The sequence below is a fragment of the Phalaenopsis equestris genome, unplaced genomic scaffold (genome assembly GCF_001263595.1).
Source record: "Phalaenopsis equestris unplaced genomic scaffold, ASM126359v1 Scaffold182420, whole genome shotgun sequence".
Classification (NCBI taxonomy): domain Eukaryota; kingdom Viridiplantae; phylum Streptophyta; class Magnoliopsida; order Asparagales; family Orchidaceae; genus Phalaenopsis; species Phalaenopsis equestris.
In genome coordinates this window covers 1-542 of record NW_018202369.1, presented here as the reverse complement: position 1 = coordinate 542, position 542 = coordinate 1, and the positions used below count along the sequence as shown (strand labels likewise).

The 542-nt window shown below is 51.5% G+C and overlaps 1 protein-coding gene across 1 annotated transcript; it reads right to left on the bottom strand.

Annotated features, from left to right (window-relative positions):
- Positions 1-7: 7 nt before the first annotated feature.
- LOC110034302 (probable E3 ubiquitin-protein ligase ATL44) lies at positions 8-419 on the bottom strand (the record flags this gene model as incomplete). The annotated part of the gene is given in 1 exon segment (XM_020738579.1): positions 8-419. A coding segment is annotated over 1 exon segment (386 nt), but the record flags the coding sequence as incomplete, so codon positions are not given.
- Positions 420-542: the final 123 nt, after the last annotated feature.

The following is a 542-nucleotide window of genomic DNA, read 5'->3' as shown; positions in this document are numbered from 1 at the left end:
CCCGCCGGCGGCGGCCGCCGCGGCGTCAAATGACGTCTTCGGAAGCGATCGCAGAGCCTTCTTCTTGAGGCCTTTGGTCGGTGTCAGGGTAGGCTGCGGAGCTCTTCTGGAAGAGGAAAGGGAGCGGCGGAGCCAGGCGCAGCGGGCGAGCAGAGCAAGGCCGATCACGCAGATGAGAGCGCAGAGGAGCGCCGCGAGGATGACGACGACATCCGAATCGCGGGTTGTTGCGTCGGTGGTCTTAAACGCCGCCGCTGTGGCCGTGTTGGACTGGAGAAATCTTGCCGGCGGCGGCATGGTGGTTTCGCCGGAGAGCACAAGATGGCGGTGGGAGGAGAAGGGAGTAGGATTGGATAAGGATGGATTTGAGATATTTTTAGGGATTCGTTTCATTTATATAGTAGCTGGTCGGGCAGGAATAGATAGTGTGGTTGGGCATTTTTTCTCATGTCTAAAAAGATCTTTTGCTTGAAATTCATCCACTCTAAAAAAATATCATTAGAAATATTATATTTAATTTTATTTTTTTGATTAAAAAAAAT